The sequence below is a fragment of the Rhineura floridana genome, chromosome 18 (genome assembly GCF_030035675.1).
Source record: "Rhineura floridana isolate rRhiFlo1 chromosome 18, rRhiFlo1.hap2, whole genome shotgun sequence".
Classification (NCBI taxonomy): Eukaryota; Metazoa; Chordata; class Lepidosauria; order Squamata; family Rhineuridae; genus Rhineura; species Rhineura floridana.
In genome coordinates, this window is record NC_084497.1 from 13,902,881 (window position 1) to 13,922,114 (window position 19,234).

A 19,234-nucleotide genomic window follows, 5' to 3' on the forward strand; every position below is an offset into this window, starting at 1 on the left:
CTTCAGCCTTGGCAATTACCTTGCCCTCCCTTCTGGTCTGTGAAAACCCCAGCCAAGGATCAGGCCTTCGGTAAACCAAAATAGTATTTATTAAATATCAGAAATAACAAGATTACTTTTATAATGGTACATAAGCATATGGTTTCGTCTATTCCTGTGATACTTGACTTAACTAGAACTCCAATTCCCTCTTTCTCCACACTCTCCTAACATCCACTGCCAAACACCTTCTTTCCCTCACATTCACCAACTCTGCCACCTACTAACATCCACCTCTTAACATCCACCCAGATTCAACTGTCATTCTTCCATTTATACTCTCAACCATTCAAACGCTCAGCCAATCATCCAGCATTCTACTGCTCATGTACTCCCCCCTCCTCTTTCATTCCACTTACCATGTATCTTCTATACAAACAGCACTTACCATTTCAGGCAGCTTTTAGGTTCTCGCCCACAAGTCAAGCATAAGGTTTCATGTGTCCACATGTGGGTGTCTGTAGCTGCTGTGGCGGGACAGAAGATGATAGTGACGGACGTGTTTGGCAGCAGAGAGAGAGAAGGAAAACAGCCGCTCCCTGGCTCTGCAGAGAGACCTTTGGCTGTCACCAGGCAGCAGACATCCTGCCTGGCCCCTTGAACTGTTTCCAGCCCAGCTGATCATTATAAGAACTGTCACTTTAAGAACTGATGCCCCGAGTTTGCTTTTTCCCTCCTCCCTCCCCATCCTTTTTTCTTTTTGTTGTTTCATTCCAATTGTAAGTCTGAGGGAAAGGACTATCTTTAAAAAAAAAATCTGTAAAGTGCTCTGGGAGCCTCTCCAGCTGAAAACAAGATAAGAATGCTTTAAATGAAACAAATATCCAATAATTTCTAACTTCCACAACAAAATCTGGCTGATGATAAATGGGATGGCCACATTTGCAGACTGCTTAATCCGGAATAAAAGGGCCTGTTCTTAATTTATGCAAGCATCCAGAAGGGCAGAAAAACCAACTCCAAGCTCTAGAGTGAACACTGACCTCTTTCCCCCATGGCTAGAGAGAAGCCAAAGGGTGGTGGGTGCCTTTTCTTTTCCCAGATCTGTTCTTTCAAGCCTGGATGACCAGAGTAGGTGGACATTCCTCTTATTTTGTTTTATTATATTATTTCTGTTTTTAAAGGTGTTGGACTACGACCTGGGAGACCAGGGTTCGAATCCCCACATAGCCATGCAGCTCACTGGGTGACCTTGGGCCAGTCACTGCCTCTCAGCCTCATGAAAACCCTATTCATAGGGCCACCATAAGTCGGAATCGACTTGAGGGCAGTACATTTACATTTTAAACCTAGTTTTTAATTGGCCAGTAGGTGGCAGTGGTGGACAATTTGAAGAGAATGGAGTGGCAGGGGCCTCCACCAAAGTTTAATGCTTATGTTGTTGAATGCATCTGTGACTCTAATGGGCCAGACCTCCTGCTCTCCTGTCCCTCAAATTGTCCCCATATCGTTTAGGAGGCTCACTCCCTGCTGTTAAGCATGGTAGCCAAACACACTTCTGGTGCCAGCTTGGTGACTTTATTTACTCAAGTCAGTACTTTTTCTTCTTCATCTCCATAACAACTCTATGGCAGGTTGCAGCTCAGTCAGTGGTAGAGCACATGCCATCTTCAGCTTACAGGGTCGAAAGACTGAGGCCTTGGAGAGCCACTGCCACTCAGCCCCCCCCCCCGATGTATTAGAGTGGCTGGGCTGATGGGTGTTGTACATCTGGAGGGTGCCAGGTTGAAGAAGGCTAGATGGACCAATTGTCTACACAAGATCATAGAATCATAGAATAGTAGAGTTGGAAGGGGCTTATAAGGCCATCAAGTCCAACCCCCTGCTCAATGCAGGAATCCAAATCAAAGCATTCCCGACAGATGGCTGTCCAGCTGCCTCTTGAATGCCTCCAGATGTTGGCCTTTAACTGTTCCCATTCTACAGCAGGAGAAATAAGGCCCACATGTGCCCTGAAACCACTCTACTGAGGCATAATACCTAGAAGCACCTTGTATGATCTTGTTGCATGTTGTTCAGCATCTCCACAGGCCTCATTTGCTCTCTGGCTTGTCCATGTGAGAAGAGGATGCTGGATTAGATGGGCCTTTGGTCCAATCCAGCTGTAGGGCTGCTCTTATTTTCTTAAAATAATGGCATAATGGCGGTGCATTTGGAGCTGCGTCAGTTCTGCAACCAGGGTAGTACATACTCTGGAAACATGCCAATAAGTAACTAAATAACATATATATCTCACACATTTCATAGATTTGTTGGATTTAAGAATGCAAGAGCCCTGCTGGGCCAGGCCTAGGTGGTTCCATGTTTTCCCACAGTGGCCAACCAGTTGCTCCTACAGCAACAGTTCCCTTCTGGTGCCGATGCCCAGTAACTGGTGCTTGGAACTCTTTTCCCAGAGATTCCATATAGCTTTTAAAAAACAAGGGCAGCTGCTGTGTTGATCCATAAAAACAGTTGGGCAATACCTTTATTAAAACCAACCAAAATGTCACAAAATCGTGGCAAACTCATCAGGCAAGTTGTTGCACAAAGCAGGGGGTGTGGAAAGGATGAGGGTTTTTTTTAAAACCAAAAGCCAAAAATTAAGCTAGACATTGTAGTCATGAGGCCATCTTGTAGAGGACTGGCTTCTAACGTGAAGATTGCAGGCTGAATAAGTCCTGCCCAGGTGCTACAGGTTACACACTTTGGATTCTGGGGTAAAGAAGCAACGACTACTCCTCATCTCTGAGAAAGCCTGCCTTATAACTCAGACCTGTCCCACACATTAAATAAATCATACAGGTTCCTGGTTAGGTAGCAAACAGAAGCAAAGAGAAACATGGCAATCTTTAATTTAGCAAAGCCAGGAATTAATTTGGGATGGCGTCCTAGATAAATAGCCAATTGAAGCCAAATTGTATAGTAGAGGTGGGGAGCCTCTGGCCCATGGGCCGGACCTGGCCTGCCAGGCCTCCCTGCTTGGTCCATGAGGCTGTTTTGGGGAGGCCATGCCCACCTGTCTTACACCTGACATTATGCATGATGTCAGGTACTGGGTAGTTAAGGGTGGGGGCTTCAAAAGAACAATTGGTAGCTTCAGGTAAGCTCCCAGTTGTTCCTTGCTCTAGGAGGGGGAACTGGTTTCTGTTGAATGGAAACCACTTCTCCCTCCCAGTGCTGCCCCTTAAAATGCATTTCAGAGTGATCTATGGTAGACTTCTCTGCCTCCATGAATTTATCTAATTCCCCTTTACTGCCATCTTAGCCTGTGGGCATCGCCACAATCCTGCGTTAGAGTTCAGTAAATTAATTATATATATTTATACAGCCTGACCAGTTGGGTTTTTCAGAGAATTTATGTTCATTATTGTGCTTGGAACGTGGGTCAGAATTGGCATGGTGGAGATTGGGAATTATATTGGAAAACATGGAGGGCAGGGGGTGGGAGTTGGGTGCTTCCTAACCTGACAGCAGTAACTGGGAATGTGTCGGGTTTTTCGATAAACCAGGATGAGGTTTCTTAGGCTTCCTCTCCTTGAAGGAGAGACTGTATAGTGGCTGTTAGATTTCGTTTTGGAGACTTAATTCTGCTTTCTGTGGCATTGTTGGAGTTCTGCAGCTTTCTCCTGCATTGGGAGGACGGGAAGCCAACTAGATCAGTGCGTCCCAAACGCCGCTTGTAAAGTGCTGAGGGTCTTGGCGGGCCACTTAATGATTTTTCTGCCTGTTACAGCAATTGTGCTGTGCTAGATGCTGTATGATTTTTAACTGTATTTTTACAAGTCATGTCGCAGACCACCTGAACGAAGCTCACGGTCCACAATTTGGGAACCCCTGAACTAGGTGGCCTGCCTTGCTCAGAAGTCACAGCAAAACCTTTCAGTGGCTGCTGTGCCTTTTTTTTTTTTTTTTTGCAAAGTTGGTAGATCTGGAGTTCTGTAGACTTCAGTAACTGTATTGTTTTTTTCCACCCATTTTCCTGTTGAGGCTCTCTTCTTGCTCTGCGGCTGGTTGTGTGTGTGTGTTCTTTCCCTTGCCCCCATCTGTGTGTGGTGTATCAGTGCCCTTGCTAACTGGCTTTTCTGCTCCTAGGAGCGGTGTGTGGCTGCTCTTGCCCGTGTGGAGCGCACAGATTTCCTTTCCCCAATGTGCATCGGAGAAGTGGCTCATGTCAGCGCAGAGATCACCTACACATCCAAGCACTCTGTGGAAGTCCAGGTGCACGTGGAATCTGAAAACATCCTCACAGGTAAACCCCCACTGCCTTTTGTGGTCCCTTGCTGAACACTCCCCCACCATGTTGAAGGTGCTTAATTTTCAGTTTCTTAAATGTTTCATTTGCCAGGATTTTCTTGAGGGGAAAGGACAGCTGCTATGTTGAGGTTTTGTACAACTGGAAGGAATGACAGGGATTTCTCTGTGTGTTTAACCATGTACTGCCTGTGGTTATACTTCACCCTCTAAACTTTATTTGAAAATAAAGAATTCATTTCTTTCTTGTTACCAGCAGCATGAAAAAGCAGAGACACAATAAAGTATGGGAATTTAAACAGGGAACCACCATCGAAAAGACCCTGTTAGAGGTCAACACCCACCAGGCAGCAGACAGAGGCAGCGCCACTAACAAGGCCTTCCCTGCTGACTGTAGGGCCTGAGACGGCTGATCCTGTTGTAACCTTCCCTGGGACCTTATGGGGACGGGTGTGCAAGGAATCTGGCCAATAAATAAATAAATAAATGTGGCCAACACAGCAGGGTTTTGCAGATTTACTACAAACAGCTTCAGTCGCATGAGCAATGAAGTAAGTGATTGACTGCACATCGGCTGGGAATGTCATTTCAGCAAGGCCTGAATGAAAGGGAATGCTTGGAATGCGGCAGCGGGGGAGCAGCTGCTTCCAAACAAGTTGGATTTGTAAGCCAAGGAGTCCGGCTCAAAGCAGGAGATAGGGGGCTTTTTGTGCAGAACTGGGTGCCTGCCTAAATCTACATTCTACACAGAGAGAGAGAGAGAAATGCAAAGCTGAATGTTTGTATTCCCACATGCTTTTTTGTTGTTATGTGCCTTCAAGGCGATCACGACTCGTGGTGACCCTATGAATCAGTGACCTCCAAGAGCATCTGTCGTGAACCTCCCTGTTCAGATCGTGCAAGTTCAGCTCTGTGGCTTCCTTGATGGAATCCATCCATCTCTTGTTTGGTCTTCCTCTTTTTCTACTCCCTTCTGTTTTTCCCAGCATTATTGTCTTTCCTAGTGAATCATGTCTTCTCATGATGTGTCCAAAGTATGATAGCCTCAGTTTCATCATTTTAGCTTCTGGTGATAGTTCTGGTTTAATTTGGCTATGACAGGAGCATAAAAAGCTGCCTTATTCCAAGTCAGAGCACTGATCTGTTTGGCTCAGTATTGTCCACACTGACTGGCAGCAACTCTCTAGGATTTCCGGCAGGGGACATTCCCAACCCTATTTGGAGATGCTGCCGGGGATTGAATCTGGGAGTTGCGTGCAAAGCAGGTGCTCTAACCACTGAGCTACGGCCCTTCTCTCTGATTCTTGACCCACAGAATTCCATCCAATGTGGTGCCCTTCAGTTATTATGGACTATAACTCCCATCGGCTGTGGTCAGCGTGGCCAGGGATGATGGGGGATAGAGATGTAAAATTTCCAGAAATTTTGAAGCCATGGGAAAAAACAATTTTTTCCTCGTTTTTTCAGAAAAAAACCAGAAATTTCCAGATGCACTATTAGCACTTTTTACAGATTGAAAGTCACTTTGTTACTTCAGGAACATCAAATGTAATTATGTACAAGTTGGTATGGCATAAAATGATCACATTTGGTATATTAAGCGTACATTTTATTCAAACAATTATTACCAATTGAATCTACTTTTTTAAATTTTTTACAAATGGAGCTACAAGTTCTTGAACATCTGAACTGTAAGGAACCTCTTTTGTTTTGCCAGTTTATGAGGAGCAGGCAAAAAACATTTTTTTTTAAAAAAAGAAACCATCAACATTAGTAACTAAGAAAATTATTTATGTCTCTACAGTCCTCCACAGTGTCAAGCAGACATAAAACACCCATTTCCATAAAAAGAACTGAGGGGAAAAAAAGGGGGGGGAGGAACAAGCTTCAATGAAATATTTTATTCATCATGCTAAAATAAAACATTCAATAATCCATTTTTTCTTTGTTTTCCCCCAGAATTTTTCCGGCTTTTTTCCGGACCTTCACATCTCTAATGGGGGATGGAATTGAAAACATCTGGTGGGCACCATGTTGACTACCCCTGTTCTACATGCTAATTTTTCGATAATCTGATTTGATTGAGCGGCAGCATCCCTGGCAAAATCTAGTGGTTACTTATTGTCATGGCAAATATTGTGCTAGCCCATTACTGGGAAACTGCACATTTCTCTGAAAAAGGACTCAATGACCAAATCGCTTCATTACTTGAAGGAATGCACAGCTTATTCTGGGATCAGCATTGCATTTCAGGGAGACTAAATCCTGTAGTATTTATGCAATTATCAACTTCCTCCCTTTTGATAAAAAGTTGTCGTGACTGTGTGATGTACCTATATAACTCTCCCCACGTATTCTTCTGAAGTTGTGGGAGGTGTAGCCCCGATAATTACACCCGTCGACACAACCTTTGATAGTGTGTTTACACACTGCAGTCACGTTTGGAAGTGAACTTAATTCCAGCGCTTCTGTGTCAGGTGCTGTTTAGCTTCTGCCTGCTTCATGTTGTCAATGCATGGTTGGGGAATAAAATGAGAGTGGCCTGACATGCATTTTAACTGGTCAAAAAGGGTCCATTGCAGCTTAAGTGTTAATGGACTGTGTTCAGAGATTCAGGTTCCGGGGACCTCTGAAGATAAAGGAATGCCTCAAGCAGCATTTCAGCTACTTCTCAAAATACTCGACCTGGTATGAGATTCTCCACGTGTGGCATCGCAGAAGGTGAACTCTTTTGTACCCTTTCCCCTCTTGCACCCCTCTGCTCTTCCTCTTGCGTCTCCTCCAAATACTTGGCTCCTTATCAAGCATCTCTTGGAACATCTTCCTGCTAAGAGGGCCTGGGGATACCACTGGGACGTTGTGGTTTGTCAGTGCAAATGCTGGGTTTTGTAAAAGCAAAGCAGGTGCAGGGAAACCAGATGTCTAGCCCCATGCGCTTAGCCAACGTGTGGGAAGATGAAAATGCGTTTCCATGGTTACTGTGCCTTGAAAGAGAATATGCAGATCAAACTGGGAGCCAAAAGTTCATCCCACTTGGTGATAGACACCACTGATTAATGGCGGGTCATTGCGAGCAGCGCCAAGTGAATCCCCGCCTATGATTTCATAGAATAGTAGAGTTGGAAGGGGCCTATAAGGCCATCAAGTCCAACCCCTTTTTTATAACCTCCCCAAATCCTTGGCACTGTCTCAAGAGATTAATACGTATATTGCTGGACAGAGAAGAGCTATGGAGTCCTCCCCACAAATGCTTAGCAGTTCAGAACAAGCAAAGAGCCCTCCGCCCCATTATGAATTGGGCCAGTTAGACAGCTTTGATGGCAGATGCTTTAGTAAAATGGGACTTGTGGATGAGACGCTTGCCTCTTTCCCAAATTGCAGTTAAGACTTAAAACTAAACCCTTTCAACAGCTGCAGAAAGATTTTTATTTATATTTATTTATTTATTAGATTTATATCCCGCCCTTCCTTCCAGTAGGGAGGTCTGTGGAAAAACTACTGCCAAGAGCAGCAAGACGGCAACCAGGCTTTGGAGTGTGCTGGCTTTAATCCTGCCCAGAGTGGGGACAAATCGGGGAGACTGCTTGCACCAACATCATGCCCAGGGCCAGCTTAGCTGCTCCAGGCTCCAGTGTCAGGTAGTCTCCACCATGTACGTGCGTGTGCATGTGTGGAAGGTGTGGTGAGGTCCACTAGCTCAGATTTAGCTTTACAATGGGATTAGACACATCTATGGGGAAGGTAGGTCTGTCAGTGGCTCTTAGCCCTCATGGCTGTGTGGCGTTCCCATCTTGAGAGGGAGATTGCTGCTCAATGCGTGGCTGAGGTTTCATGCTGTTTTAGGTTTCCCAGAGATAATCTAGTTGGCTGCTCTGTGCAGCAGGATGCTGAATCTTTGGTTTGCTTCAGGAGGGCTCTTTTATGTTCTATCTTCAGAGAAAGATGTGTGTATATATAGAGAGAGGGAGGTATAGGTGGGGCTGTATATAATTCACTCTGTGCTAAAAATGGTTGCAGGGGTCGAGGTGGTGTTTAGAGTCCATATGCTGGAATCATACCATATGCACACGGTGCTTCACTGTGATCTTTTGGTGCTCTGTGGCGATGCCTCATTGTGGTCTGTTGCACCTTGAACATGAATGTGTGCGTCAAAGTGGCATTTGAACTTGAATCCCAGAATTGTAAGCCTGATGTGACCCTGTGTCAGGTACAGCATGGCTTCATGCTGCTGAAACCTCCCATCAAAGCTCCTGTTTTATAGGCAAAATGGCAGAACTGGAGCCTAGCCTGGGGGCTGGGGGTAACTTGTGGCCCTCTGGAAATTGCTGGACTCCAGCTAGCACGACCAGTACTCAGGGATGATGGAGGCTGGCAACATCCGGAGGATTGCAGCTTCCCCACTCCTGTTTGTTAAAGGGTCAGCCAGGTTATCCCACAGGCCCTTTCCTCTGTCCTTAGTTTCCCTGTTTTAAGTTACCAGTCGACTGTAGCCGGCAATACCAGAAGTGCCACAGTCCCCCCCTTGTGCTTGTTGGCTCCCAGCGGGCATGACCAGCTCAGCCAAGCTTAGCTGCCAACACCATTCATTTGACATACCCCCAATGTTTGGATGCTAATTTCTGTTGGATGCAGTTAAGAGAAAATGGCTCAGGTGCAGGTGAACTGCAGCTGCGAAGGCTTCTGAAAGCAGCAGCCTTGGGAATTACTGTTCTTCTGATCAGAATTTTACCCAGGAAAATGTGCAGCTAGCCATTCTGTATTGTTCAGGGCTGAGTGGGGGAGCCTTCGGGGCTGGGGGATGGAAACCAGATTCCCAGTATGGTTTTGTTGTTTGGGTGTAAGCAGTTAATCTTACAAAGCAGGTTGTCGCATCCGCTCTGAGTCAAAGTGCTGTGAAGACTTTTTTATGTAATGGAAGAAGGTGGTACAGGATCAGAGCAAAACACTGCAGTCCTTGTGGTGATTGGTGGATGACCCTAGGTAGGCCTGCATGTGCTAAAGAAAAGGAATTTTCTCCCACAATGAAAGACTTGGCATGCACGTAAGTATTGCAGATCAGCCTAGTTGTTGCTTAAGTTCTCTTTTCTGTGAAGCGCCACTCTCTGACTCCTGGAGTCTCCGCCCCTGTCATCTTTGAGCGAAAACAGTAATGGTGTGCTGACAAGCAGTTGGGCCAGCTTTGAAAGCATTCTTGGCCCCACTGAATACAAATGTACCTGTTTTTGTCCCAGCTCAAGTTTTGAGAAGCTGGTTCTGTAAGTTCAGAAATCATGTGGTGAGGGGGCTGGGAGCTGAACAGTCATACCACAGGGTCAGAGTTATGTAAATGTCCCTTTCTGGAAAGCTGCCTGCCTGTCCTTATTTTTGCAACCAGTAAAAGGGGTTTCTTTCAAAAAGAGAGCTGAGCTTTCAAGAAGAGGCTGGTATACCGGATAGGGGCACACACACCCTTTTGGGGCTGTGGGCCTGGTTCAGAGTGAATCAAGGCAAAGCTGTTTGCTGGTCCCAGCGACATCACCAACATGCCCAAGGTGTTCAGGATTTTGTTTTTTTAAGGTGAAGTATGGATCTACATAGGTCTGAATGCTGCTTTGACATAGTTTTCTAAACACTGAAAAGCCCACCTGAAGCTTAAGGGAGGGGCAAGACTGACAGCCAACCCAGTATTTGATTTCAGGCTGCATGTCTGTCATGCCGGTTTGCCCAGAGCTGAAGGACCTGTAGTAATTACTGTGAAAATAATGTCATGGACAACCTTCACTTTCAAGTGTACTTCCACAGCCTGAAAGACTCAGTGTGTCTTTCTCCAAAATATAATCTGAGATGGTCATGGCCGCCATCAGTTCATTAACATCACACGTTTTCCACGAATACATTTTGTGCTCAGGTGGTTCATAGAAAATAAGCAGACTACAAAAATAGTACATAATAGAACTTATAATATCACAGCAGCATAACACTAACAGTTAAACAATTGCAACAACCCATCTTAAATGCATCAGAAAGTGAGCATAAAGCTTAGGTCAGTTAACAATGTTCAGTACCTTCACATCCCAAAGGTGATAGTGCTGGTGCCTAGCAACTCCACCCCCTGTAACACTCTTGATACCTTGACTCAACTGGCCAGGAAGCCTCCTCCCTTGCAGTTAGAATCCTTTACGAGTGGCTCCTTTGGAAAGGAGGGTGGGGCAGGGACAAGTGGAAGCCCCTGCTGAACTTTCGGCCAGCCAGCATGTGCTGCGATTCGGGAGCCCAAAGAAAGGCCTGTAGAGTTCATACAAGCTGCAGTTGTTGGGGGATGCTACCGACGGCAGCTCGGAGAACGTAGCAGCCCCTTACATTAGCGGTTCTGCTGAAAATAATGTGCTTAGCAGGTAAACGGTTGTAGGTGCCTTCTGAGCATGTGCAGAGTGCCTTTCCTTAGGTCTGAGTGCCACACCTATGGATGGAGTATGGTGTTCTGATTTAGTAAATGGCTAACTTGTTCAGAAAAGGCAGCAGGGCTGCTTATCGTTTCTGATTCTTTAGATCAGCTTTTGCTGACCTGTGCCTTTCAGACATTTTAGACTACAACTCCCATCTACCCCAGCTGGTGCACTAATTGCAAAGAGCCTTTTGGCACCTTAGAGACTAACAAATGCATTATGGCATAAGCTGTACATGCGTGCAGGGGGGAAAATGGCTTTAGATGTAAAAAAAAAAAAAAGTTGGGAGAATTCAGTTAAGGCTTAAACATATGTCAAATAAGCACACTGATAATTCACAACATCAGTAGTTGATAACACTGTCATCCTCACATTGCAAGTTAATTAACATTGATACTGATCAAATTAGGCTGCAGAGAGAGTTGGCAGAGTTTGGGTGCTGCTGCAGCGAAGGTCCCCTCACCGAGCCACCAAAGGCACACGGAGAGCCCGCCTCAGCTGCTGTCACTCATGTAGCTTTGCTTTCTCCATTTGTTCAGGCTGGATGCCTTGATGTCTGAGTTATTGCATTGTTTGCAGTTTTCTGGGGTCTGTCTATTCACAGATACTTTTTCCCTCCCTGAAAAGGTGCCAAGAGGGTGACCAACAAGGCAACTTTGTGGTATGTGCCTCTCTCTCTCCACAACGTGAACAAAGTTTTGGAAGTCCCTCTGATTCAGGTAAGATGTGCTGGGTCCCTGAGAATTCAAATGCTCCAGGGAGATGTTGGGGCTCTGTACGAGTCCTGACTTAATCTAGGTTCTGCAAACAAAACATAGGATATCTGTTTACATGTTTGCATCCACTTGCTTAATTGTATTATTTTGTGTTCTTTTCTTCATGCACATTTTAAGCAATGAAACAATGAGCAGCTATGTTGGTATGTTTGTTTCAATTATCTATCACTGATCTTTAGGATATACATACCTTTTAAGTTATATATTTTAAAAACACAAATAATTTTAGCATATTAAGAAGTCCTCACAATCCTTACCAAATATGTGATGGCAGATCACCCTGTGAGGTAGGAAGGGGATAGTTCAGCTGGAGGTGGTCTTGAGGTGGTCTCTGCCTGCCTTTCTCCCTCGCTCTCCACTTAAGGTCTGAGTGGGTTACCTTGGATGAGTGCCTGCAGTCAGCACAGCCAGGCAGTTGCTGGGCCACTGTCTGCTTTTCACTTTCAGGGCCTGTTGTATTTTCAATCCCTGCTGAAGGGCGAGGAACCTCCAGCTCACAAGTGAGTCTTGGCCTGCTAGGAGTCCAACTTGGACCATGAGGCCGTTTTCCCCAAACCACGCCCGCCTGTCAGACAGTTGATGTCACTTGTGATGTCAGCTGGCAGGTGGCTGGTTCAGTTATTCACTGGCTGTGGATGCCTGTTTCCAGCAGGATTTAACCCTGGCTTGATGACTGACGAGCGGGGTTTACATCCTGCTCAGTTTGGCTGCATGCATTGTTCCCAGAATGCAGGTTTCTTTCTTCCCCCCTTTGCCAGCCCTGTGCTCTTAGCTTTCCAAAGTGCTGAGCACAGAGCAAGCAATGCCCCTTGCGCTGCAGTTCCCAAGCACCCACCAGCCAGCTGGCTATCAGGCAGTTGGGATTTTGACAGGTGGGTGGGACAGTCCACCTGGCAATCATGTGGTTTCATAATTATGGCATGTGATTGACAGGTGGGTGGCCCTGCCCACCTGTCAAATGTGGCCCTCAAAGTTGATCCTGATAAGGCCCACGGACTCCAAAAGGTTTCCCACCTCTTCTCAACATCCTTCTGGGCCACTCTGTGTCCCTGTTCCCCTCTGCACATATCAGCTGTGACTTTACCCCGTGTCACTTTTGGGGCCTTCCTCTCTCAAGCTGGATGAGTCAGGCCTGAGGGTTATAATGCTGACTTGTGTTGTGGAGAATCCCAGAGTCTTGCTGTACATTTCAGTATATTTGCATTGTTTTGAACAAGCTAAACTGGCCCCTCTGCCAAGGACTCTGCTGGAGAGATGATCTCTCCTTCCCCAGCCTCTTCTAATGCCCTCCTCTGCTCCAGCATATATTATGCCATGGCGGACTTAATGCATGGCCCTGCTCACGCCTGCTTCCTTGGCCGTTGCTCAGGCGAATCCTCTCTTGACGGGCCTTCAAAGGGGCAGCTTCTGTTCTCCTGAGAGGTTCTTCAGCAAACCCTCTCAGCAGCTCCCTTCAATTGGTGGCCCCAGGGTGCCTTTTTTGCCTCCCATGGCCCTTCATAGCAACATGCCCAGTGGTGGCAGTGCCCACCAGGCAACAGTCCCTCCTGGCTTGGCACAACACCAGGAATGCATCGATGGTCCTGTTTCCTGTCAGTTTGCAGGGAAGGAGCAGGAGGAAGAAGGGAGGAGACGCTATGAAGAGCAAAAGCTGGAACGTTTAGAAACGAAGGAGAGGAATGGGGACGTCATCTTGCCAGTGATCAACCCAGGTAAAATGGGCAGAGTGAGTCACTCTGGCTGCAGCCCCTTGTGCCATCTTACCTGAGGGGTCATATCTGTGGAGTGCAGTGGGATTTAGCAGAATCCTCTGCCTCTGTATTTGGGGCTGTTTGTTCATTTGCTATCAAAGCCAGGCCCGCTCACTTCTGGCCTGCTATACTTGTGGCCCATTATTCCCACTCCCTAGGAATGGGTGGAAACTTTGCTAAAATCGAACTTGGCAGCAGACCACCCCATAGTTCACATGTTCGCTGTCTTTGCAGACCAAACTTGAATGCTGTGAAGTTCCACAGCTTTTCCTGTACTGGATTTTTTAGAAAAACTGCACTGAATATATTATTATTATCTTTGTATTCCTTGTGCGGTGTTGCAGTGCTAACCTGAAACTGACCACCGTGGGTCTTTGCTGTGCTAAGGTGAAACTGACCACCATGGGTCTTTGCTGTGCTAACCTGAAACTGACCACCATGGGTCTTTGCTGTGCTAACCTGAAACTGACCACCGTGGGTCTTTGCTGTGCTAACCTGAAACTGACCACCGTGGGTCTTTGCTGTGCTAACCTGAAACTGACCACCGTGGGTCTTTGCTGTGCTAACCTGAAACTGACCACCGTGGGTCTTTGCTGTGCTAACCTGAAACTGACCACCGTGGGTCTTTGCTGTGCTAACCTGAAACTCACCATCGTGGGTCTTTGCTGTGCTAACCTGAAACTGACCACCGTGGGTCTTTGCTGTGCTAACCTGAAACTGACCACCGTGGGTCTTTGCTGTGCTAAGGTGAAACTGACCACCATGGGTCTTTGCTGTGCTAACCTGAAACTGACCACCATGGGTCTTTGCTGTGCTAACCTGAAACTGACCACCGTGGGTCTTTGCTGTGCTAACCTGAAACTGACCACCGTGGGTCTTTGCTGTGCTAACCTGAAACTGACCACGGTGGGTCTTTGCTGTGCTAACCTGAAACTGACCACCATGGGTCTTTGCTGTGCTAAGGTGAAACTGACCACCATGGGACTTAGCTTTGCTAACCTGAAACTGACCACCATGGGTCTTTGCTGTGCTAACCTGAAACTGACCACCATGGGACTTAGCTTTGCTAACCTGAAACTGATTAGCATGGGTCTTTGCTAATGCTAAACTGATCCCGTTAGCTTGCATCTTTGCTTTGCTAACATGAAAGGAGCAGGCAAATTCTCCCTTTCTTCCAAGGTAACTGACGAGGTGATCTCTTGCTTTTTCCCAGAGCTGGGAAGGGAATCCAATAAGACTAGAGAGAAGGCCAAGGAGGGAAATGGGTGGGCAAGCAGAGAGACAGCCACTTTCTTTTCCTATAGGAAAACATTGTTAAAAACAACAATATTATTGTTCTTGGGGAGAAAAAAACAAATTATTAGAAGCCAAGGATAGCAGAAAAATAACAAACTGACTATAACCACCTGCAAGTTCAGCAGAATGCAATCCAAACTGGCACCACCAAGCAGATTTCATCCCTATCCCTCCCACAGAGATGTAATTGATTTACAAACCATTGCTACTTTACCATGAGCCATGCTTCTGACACACCATTAATTGAAGTCTCTTCTTCAACATCACGTGGCTCAGAAGGCTGAGGGAGGAGGAGGAGACACAAGCTCTTCCTTTTGATGAAGAGTAAAGAGGCATTCCTCTCAAGAGGTGTGGTCTGAATCCAGTTGTGGAAGTCTGGTGGTCAGGAAGGAGCAAGGAGGACCTTCCCCTTGGTGAGAGCCCCAAGGCTGCTGCTAGGTTTCCATTTCCAGGGTTTGTTGTGTCTGAAGTCCACACACCAAAGAAGATAACCCTCCATAAGACACTGGAAGATATGATTATATGTTGGATTGGTGGCTTTAGCTATGTAGCAACAACCAGTCTCCTTTTCTTGAGGGCCTTCCCACCAAATCCAGGTGCAATGAAATCTTTTTTTCCTATCCTGTTTTAATTACAGATGATTTGGGGTGGGGAAGGGATGCTGTTTGTTTGGATTCCTGTTGATTTTTTTTAAATCCCAGGGTGGTTTCTGCCAGGCTGGTCTGGAAATGGGTGGAGCAATTCCATGGCTTTGTAACTCCACAACCAACATTGATCATCTCATTGGATGATCTTTGTGATCACACATTTGTTTTCCCCCTCTTCTTGCATCCTTTGAATGTTTGCTTTGAGCTGAGATGAAGGCTTTGCCCGCTAAGCTCCTGACCAAAACATTGGGAGTCCTCATATTTGGTAAGGCGTCCCACTCTTTGGGGGGGGGGTATCTCATTTTGGCTTGCTCAGTCACATTGTGCTCCCTGCACCAAAACAGTGGAGGTCTGTGGTTTTATCTGGAGTGGTTTTGGACTTGTGGATGAAGTCTTTGCTCATGGCTTTCTTCCAGGGACACACTTGCCACGGCTTGACTACCTGGTGGCCTAGGCTCATGGAGCTCTGTAAGGAGGTGTAAGTAGGGCTAGGATTTGTACACGTTGCCATTAAATGGGCAGCAATGTGATGCACTGCCTGGGCTGACAAACAGTCTGCTAACATAGTGCCCTCCAGTGTTGTTGAACTACAACTTCCTCCAGCTCCAGCTGGAGTTACCAGTCATCGGGGGTAGTGGGAATTGTAGTCCAGCAACAGCTGGAAGCTACCAAATTGGCTCCCCTGATCTGGTGCATTAGTCTTTATTTGGGGGAACAAGCCCCCACTTAAGTCCCACCATAGAATAGTAGAGTCCAACTCCATGTTTGATGCAGGTATCTTAACATGTACCTGACAGGTGGCTGTCCAGCTGCCTCTTGGATGCCTCCAGGGTTGGAGAGCCCGCCACCTTCCTTCCCTAGGTCATTGGTTCCATTGCTGTACTGCTCTAACAGTTAGGAAGTTTTTCCTGATGTTCAATGGCTCCACCACCATTTTTTTTTAAAAAAAAATTAACTTGTATTTCCCCCCTTTTTTAAAAAGGGTGGGGTTGAGAGAGAAGGAGAAGGGTGGACATATAGAAACATTTGTCTTTTTTTTTTTAAAAAAAAATGGTTATCTAGCTGAAGCTTAGTTAATGATGGCTTCTGTCTGGAAATGTTGAAAACTGCAGGTCATAGAGCCAGATAAATGCTCCCCTCAGAGACCCTGCAGAATTGCTGCCAGTCAGAGTAGACAATGCTAAACTAGATGGACCAATGATTGTGTGACACGGTGTGAGGCAGCTTCTTGCATTCCTGAGTCTGGTAGCTCTTGCAGCTTCTGCGCCTTGCCTCTCTTCCTGTTGATCAACCATTCTCGGGCCAGAGGCATAACTCCTGACTTCACACAGTCTTCCTGCTCCCCGTCCTACCTCTGACAGGGGCCTTTAAGGTCTTCTCTCTCCCAGTTCCCTCTGGTCTGCTCTCCGGTCCGGCCTGAACGCTGTCCACAGCTGAAGCACCTGGGGTGGAGTGGGGGCAGCAGCAGTCTTGCTGCAGAGGTGGAGGGGCAGGGATGACGGTTTAATGGGGGCAGGGGCCCTCAGGCAGCTTCCTGAGAGCGGGCTGGCTGTGATTAGGGATCTTCCTGGCTAGACACCATGAGGGCTGGGTTCCCGTTGCATTTCCTGCTGCAGAGCTTGCCCAATGATTGTGCCGGCTTGAACTCAGTGGAGCTTGGCCCTGAACAGGCTCAGATTGTTCCTTTGTCTTACAGAAGCTCACAGTGACCCGTTCTGAGACTTCCACGCCAGCCTTGGGACTAGTGCCAGAGGCCCGTGCTTCTCTTCACCTAGCCCATCTCTGGGCCCAGCGCTTCCTCTTGTTCTGCCCAAAGCCTGCCTTGGGGAAGCAAAGAGACCCAAATGGTGCAACGTGCCTGGAGCGAGAGCTGTCCTCCGGAGACGCTTTTCTCCTTCCGCCGAGAAGACAGTTGGATCCAAAGCCAGCTATTTTAGTGCACAGACTGTCTGCGCTCTGGTATTTATAGATGCCATGCAGCCCAGGAACGTGCCTCCTCCCTCCCCCCCCCCCCCCCGTGGATCCAAAGCGACTGTTTAATGGATTTCTTCCCAGAGCCATGAGCAGCAGCCATGCCTTCTGATGTGGATATGGCCGCTGGAGCATGTGATCAAATGCACTTGCAGCCTTGCAGAGGTAGGAGTACAAAGAGGTGACCAGCAGACTATTTTTGTCTCTGTGAACAGAGCCCCCCACCCCAGCTTAATTGTAGGTGTCTTTTAGAGCACGGAGGACCACAGGGGATTTGTGCTGCAGTTGCCTAGCAACCTATCACAAAGGACTCAAAGAGAGCTCTCGGATCTCTTTTGTAAGGTCCGGGAGGCTTTTAAGATGAGAATTTCTAGAGAATGGCAGCAGGCTCCCTTTGTTTGGAGATTTCAGGATGGGGCACAGCTGTTTCCGCAGGTGGCCATTACTTCTTGCCACTGTAAGTCATATGAGTCGGCTGTAACATTTTACTTGATGGCTGCTTTCTACGTTAATGACATTTAAATCTCTCAGCGTGCTCCAGACTTAAGGTGGGTTGGGAACCCCTTGCCCAGATGAGCCGCCTGGGACTGGTGCTCAGAGAGAACCCTTTGTGGACACAGCAAGCAAGCAGAGCAATGGCCTCCAAGTGCCATTGGCGGGCAGGGGAGGCCCATGGACAGACAGAGCCGAGTGATGCTGGCTTTGTCTCCAACCTGCTCAGTTCCACAAAGGCAAAACTGAGACCAAGGAGGAGGACGCTGGCAGCCGGGGCCACCCCTTGGACTGGCTCTAAGTAGGACGGTGAGCAGGCAGAGGCTGGCTGAGAGCAGACTAAGGTTGGTGGGAAAGCGCCCCATTCGTTGTGATGGACTGGCCTTCACTCAAGAAGAGTGCATCCATCTGTCCCTGCAGACAGAAGGCAGGCTGGAGCCTCTGGATTGGGTACAAATACCAATTTGGCACCACCATGATTACTCTACCTTTCTGGGGTCTTGCTTACATGTTGCCTTTAAATAACCACCCTGGGCTCCTACTGGGAGAAAGGGCAGGATATAAATAAAATAAAATAAAAAATAAATATAGAAATTCAGGGTAAGGAGAAAACAGCTTCTTCCCCCTTTCTGTGCTAGGTCACCAACCCCAGCTGTTTTGCATGCCCAAGTTAGTGATACATTAAATGTGTACCGATGGTGGAAGGTGTTGGAACAAAATCCTCATCCAAATCCATGCTGTCTTGGCAGAAGTCGCATATCCAAGGGGATTGGGAGGCAAAAATGCCGGGCTGCTTAGCAAGGGGAATCCTCCAGCTGGGCTGTAGTGTCCAGTCTTGCATAGCCCCAGGTGTTGAGAAAGGGCAGGAGATGAGGAAGGAGAATTGCTGGGGAAGTGTCTGGAGGAAATGTTCAGTGGCAGATGAGTTTCCACACTTCTGAAAAGGATGACAGTTGCCAAGGAGGCTTGAAGCAGTGGGTTTAATCTAGCAAATTTCTGCAGTTTGTTTCTTTGGAGAAAATGTGGGGCAGGTGGTATTGATGCCGTCCCTGGGACTCAAGGCCAGCTTGTATCTGCATTTTTATAGGCTGGCCCATCATGGTGCAGCCACTCATGTTAGTCTCTAGCACAGGCTTCCTCAAACAGGAGCCTTTCAGATGTTTTGGACAACCACTGGGCTCCTGCTGAGAGGAAGGGCAGGATATAAATCAAATAATAAAAAGTTAGTTTCCTTCAAGAAGACAGCCGTGCTGGCTGGGGCTGATGGGAGTTGTCATCCAAAAGATCTGGAGGGTACCAGATTGGGGGAGGATGCTTCAGCATTGCTGTTCTTCTCCCTCCTTCCTCCTATTCCTGCTCATGTTAAGAGAGTTTTCAAAAACAAACCCGTCACCCTCCTGTCTCCAAGGAGCCCCTTGCTCAGTCCTGCTTTCATCTTACCCCACTGAAAACCTGAGGGCAAATCAATCCGCTCTTTCCCACCCCCAAGCAGACGTTATTTATTCATTGGAGGCATTTGTATATTTCGATAGGCAGCTGAGCTGGTGTGAAAGGGCTGAATGGCCTTTAGTCTAAGCAGTCTGATAGGCCCAGGGCTCACTGCC

General features: G+C 47.1%; 1 protein-coding gene across 3 annotated transcripts in view; it reads left to right on the forward strand.

Annotated features, from left to right (window-relative positions):
• The window catches only part of ACOT7 (acyl-CoA thioesterase 7), a 107,193-nt gene that overhangs the window by 43,637 nt on the left and 44,322 nt on the right, over positions 1–19,234 (forward strand). For all 3 annotated transcript variants that reach the window (XM_061601847.1, XM_061601848.1, XM_061601846.1), the window contains 3 exons: positions 4,114–4,270; positions 11,325–11,416; positions 13,071–13,185. In XM_061601847.1, the coding sequence (XP_061457831.1) occupies positions 4,114–4,270; positions 11,325–11,416; positions 13,071–13,185 (364 nt within the window). The remainder of the gene's footprint in view (positions 1–4,113; positions 4,271–11,324; positions 11,417–13,070; positions 13,186–19,234) is intronic.